The sequence below is a fragment of the Nansenia antarctica genome (genome assembly GCF_963989245.1).
Source record: "Nansenia antarctica genome assembly, chromosome: 3".
NCBI classification, from domain to species: Eukaryota; Metazoa; Chordata; class Actinopteri; order Argentiniformes; family Microstomatidae; genus Nansenia; species Nansenia antarctica.
The window spans coordinates 16,642-19,362 of record NC_137688.1 but is presented as its reverse complement, the minus strand read 5'-3'; the positions used below and the strand labels follow the sequence as shown (position 1 = coordinate 19,362).

Here is a 2,721-nt window from a genome sequence, read left to right as displayed (position 1 = left end):
GGCGGGACTCATATTTATAGAACTGTCCTTGGTCATGAGGTCACTATTCTTGGGAACCAATCATATTATACAAATCTGTGATTACACAAGTTATGGGCCCTGTCCATAGTCAGAATTATTCACTGCGCCACAGATCTTGGCCCGTCCCTTACAGGAAGGAAATGGGCCTTCCTTGAGTGCTGCTAGATTCACCAAACTGTAGAGAGACTTACATTTCTCAGTATAACCTGATATAAAACCCCAACACTTCTTCACAGACATGGCAACGCCTGGCGGTGAGAAGATCACGGCGGCAGAAACAGACGCTTCGTCATCCCTCAGAGGAGCTGCGGAGGCCCCGCCCCCCAGACGCAGAGCTTCAGACACCGCCCTCAAAACCCAGCCTGAGACTCAACCCAACCAAAACCAAAACCAGAAGTTCCATCATCAGTCGTTACAATCCAAGAACGCCAAAGAGGACCTGAGCAGTGAGAGCGGCGTGAGCTGGGAAGACTATCACTACCAGCTCCTAGCCGGCGGTAACAAGCCTCAATGGGACGCTTACCAAGAGACCACCGACCACCCCTCCACAAGCCTCACAGGTCCGGAGACGGAGGGCCAGGGCTCGTCTGAACACCCAGAGGGCCGAGGCAGCGGGCCTGGTAACCCCGGACTGGGCTCTTTGGACTGGGAACCGGACGTGGTGCTGGTGGACTCGGTCCCCATCAAAGTGGAGGCAGAGATGATCTCTGAGTGGAGCCTGGTGCACCAGGGGGACCAGGGGGCGGCAGACAAAGGCAGGGTGGGAGTCGAGTCAGAAGACGCTACGCAGACGACGTACGCTAACCCTAACACGCAACAACAACACACGCTCCAAGACAGAGCTACGGCGGGGGGGGGCTCGAGGTCCAAGTTCCTTCATGCCAACAGGCAACAACAACAGGCCTCTAGCCACGCCTTCTCCTCCTCCTCCTCCTCCCTCAGACCCCCCAGGCCGCTCCTCCTCCTCCACCCCAGAGACAAACAACAACAACAACAACAACACGTCCCGACGCTTCCCAACGCGCTTCCCAGGGGCGTAGCGTGCTCTCCGAGACTCCTCTCGGAGAAGCAGCCCGCTCACACGCACACGCACGCGTACGGCGGCTCCTCGGGAGCGGGAGCCAAGCGGCAGTTCCGCTGCACGCTGTGCGGGAAGCACTTCCCCCAGCTGGCCTACCTGCGGCGGCACGAGCGCGTGCACACGGGGGAGAAGCCCTACGGCTGCAGCCACTGCAGCAAGCGCTTCAGCCACAGCCACCAGCTGAAGAACCACGAGCGCGTGCACACGGGGGAGAAGCCCTTCACCTGCGTCTACTGCGGGAAGTGCTTCACCCAGTCCAGCCACATGAAGAGGCACCTGGGGGTCCACACCGGCCACAGGACGACGTTCAACTAGTGTGTCCAGTAGTGACACACGCACGCACTCACACACACACACACACACACACACACACACACACACTCACACACACTCACTCACGCACACACACTCACACACACACACACACACTCACACACACACACTCACACACACTCACACACACACACACTCACACACACTCACACACACTCACACACACACACACTCACACACACTCACACACACACACACACACACTCACACACACACTGGCCACAGAATGTTCAGCTGTGTTCAGTAATAGCAGCAAGTGGGGGGGGAGGGAGGAGGAGGGGGTGGAGGGAGGGAGGGGGAGGAGGGAGGAGGGAGGAGGGAGGAGGGGGGGGAGGGAGGGGGGGGAGGGAGGGAGGGAGGGGGTGGAGGGAGGAGGGAGGGGGTGGAGGGAGGAGGAGGGAGGGGGTGGAGAGGGGGAGGAGGGAGGGAGGGAGGGGGGGAGGGGGTGGAGGGAGATGGGGGGGAGGGAGGAGGGGGTGGAGGTAGTTTCGGATAGCTTCACTAGGGGTGGCTGAGTCTCAGGAGGTAGAGCCGGCGTCTAATGATCGCAAGATCGGCGGTTCGAACCCCGGCTGGCCACATGTGTTCTTGGGCAAGACACTGAACCCCTAATTGCTCCCAATGAGCGGGCCGGCGCCCTGCATGGCAGCTTACCGCCATTGGTGTGTGAATGTGTGTGTGAATGGGTGAATGAGAGGCCGTTGTAAAGCGCTTTGGAATAAGGTGATATATAAGTATATATATATATATATAAGAGCACTGCAGTCCATTTACCATTCACCACTATGGACTGCTGCCTTGTGTGCAATGCGCAGGCCGAGTAGAAGACAATCACAGCCGTGCTGATATTCAGTATAACAGCACAACCTCCAGTGTGATATTGCTTTTATACAACAGTTCTACAGCGCCATTTATTAGTTAACAGTAATAAGCGACAACAGGTTATGATTTGTTTGTTTATTTAATCATTTATTTTGGCTCCGCCAACAACAAATAGTTCTGCAACTGAACTTCAGACTAGACTGTTGCCTAGTAACCTGAACACAAACATCCGCAGGCTAGCTACATTGTATTAACGGTGATTTAATAGAACATCTGTGTGGCGGAGTGATACATATAGTTAAAAGTCCCAGTGCTGTTATACTGTACATCGGCACTCATGGAATGCCTATTGTCCAATCAAATGATTTGGTCGAAACTAACCTCTAACAAGAGGCATTCCATGAGTGCTGATATACAGTATAACAGCACTGGGACTTTTAACTATATGTATCACTCCGCCGCAC

At 55.3% G+C, this 2,721-nt stretch overlaps 1 protein-coding gene across 1 annotated transcript; it reads left to right on the top strand.

The window, feature by feature from the left end:
- Window positions 1-259: 259 nt before the first annotated feature.
- LOC308153176 (uncharacterized protein) lies at window positions 260-1,417 on the top strand (the record flags this gene model as incomplete). The annotated part of the gene is made up of 1 exon (XM_080526262.1): window positions 260-1,417. The coding sequence occupies one exon, from the start codon at window positions 260-262 to the stop codon at window positions 1,415-1,417; it is 1,158 nt and encodes a 385-aa protein (XP_080382388.1).
- Window positions 1,418-2,721: the final 1,304 nt, after the last annotated feature.